The sequence below is a fragment of the Nematolebias whitei genome, chromosome 18, assembly GCF_014905685.2.
Source record: "Nematolebias whitei isolate Nwh7 chromosome 18, NemWhi1, whole genome shotgun sequence".
Classification (NCBI taxonomy): domain Eukaryota; kingdom Metazoa; phylum Chordata; class Actinopteri; order Cyprinodontiformes; family Rivulidae; genus Nematolebias; species Nematolebias whitei.
The window spans coordinates 39,852,952-39,854,403 of NC_056515.1; the positions used below are offsets into that span (position 1 = coordinate 39,852,952).

The 1,452-nt window shown below is 39.0% G+C and overlaps 1 protein-coding gene across 3 annotated transcripts in view; it reads left to right on the forward strand.

Annotated features, from left to right (window-relative positions):
• tcf4 (transcription factor 4) overlaps positions 1-1,452 on the forward strand; it is a 212,260-nt gene that overhangs the window by 50,236 nt on the left and 160,572 nt on the right. For all 3 annotated transcript variants that reach the window (XM_037691932.1, XM_037691934.1, XM_037691933.1), the window contains exon 5: positions 534-609. In XM_037691932.1, the coding sequence (XP_037547860.1) occupies positions 534-609 (76 nt within the window). The remainder of the gene's footprint in view (positions 1-533; positions 610-1,452) is intronic.

Consider the following 1,452-nt stretch of genomic DNA (forward strand, 5'->3'; position numbering starts at 1 on the left):
TTTTAAATGTGTGGAAGTAAAGGAGATCTAGGAGAAATGTTGCTTTTTTGTTCACTAGTGAACATGTTTTAGCGCACGCACCTACACGCATCATGTTGTCCCCCCCCACCCCCCCATTATGGATGCTTCTGACGCCCTTGACTGTTAGCTTGATTGTAGCAACTGTTAGCTTGATTGTAGCAACTGTTAGCTTGATTTGTAGCTACTATTAGCTTGACTCAGCTACTGTTAGCTTGACTCAGCTACTGTTAGCTTGACTCAGCTACTGTTAGCTGTTAGCTTAAGTCATCTTTTGGTTTTTCTCTGATTCTCCAAACAAAGATTATCTTCTGTTGTGTAAGACAATAAATGTGTAACTCAATAACTTAATTCTTTTGTACAGCTGCATTTTGTGATTGAACAAGCCATATTTCAGATTAAAGGGACGGGCTATATATATTTATATTTTAATCAAAATAATAGTTATTTAAAAAACTGCCACCAATGAGACGTCAGCCGTCGGGAAATTTAATGTTTGTTTTGTCTTTTCCCAGAGTTATGCTGACGGATCGCAGTACATGGCGTCACATGACGGCCTTTCCCCTCCGTACGCTAACTCCAGGCTAACGGGTAAGGAGCCGATATTAGCTCATATTCTACTTTTTGCTTCTCCTCTTTTTGTATCGGCTGCTCTGTTTTGGTCGTAAGTTTGTTTCTGCAGAGAATTAGTGAAACATTTCTGCATCTTCCTCGCCTCAGCAGCGTTTGCTCACTTACCCATGATGCTCTCTGCCTCTGGCTCTCGGATGTGGCGCCAGTTGTGAGCAAATGGCCACTGACACAGATAATGTGTCTCGCTCTCACGAACACACACACATGCAGATGTACTCTGAGCTTAATTACCTTTGACTGAACGCATCAAACATGGAGGATGTTTCTGACTCTACCTGCTGGCTTTTCACGTTTTCATCTGTTTCCTTTTGGTTGCTCTCGTGAAACTTGCTCTTTCTGTTAAACACTGGATCTGGTTTAAACGTACAAAGGTGTTTTACAAACATCTTTGTGTGTAGTGTTGATTCAAGTGAGATCTGGAGAATTCTGATTTTAAAGTGGAGTTGGGATCAGAGTAGGTTTTTTTTTTTTTTTTTTGGCCTCTCAGGAAATAGAAGCCATAATAATAATAATAATAATAATAATAATAATAATAATAATAATAATAACTAAAACAACAACTACTACTATTATTATTATTATTTTATATATTTATTTATTATTGCTCAATTTCTCTAAATCATAGACAAATTATAATTCTTTACATTTTTTTTAAACATTTAGCTTCACATTGGGCGGTTGTTAACTTGGCTATGGCTGTTACCCCAGCTCTGGTCGGCTGTTTGCTCGGCTCTGTTCGGCTGTTTGTTCGGCTCTGGTCAGCTGTTTGTTCGGCTCTGGTCAGCTGTTTGTTCGGCTCTG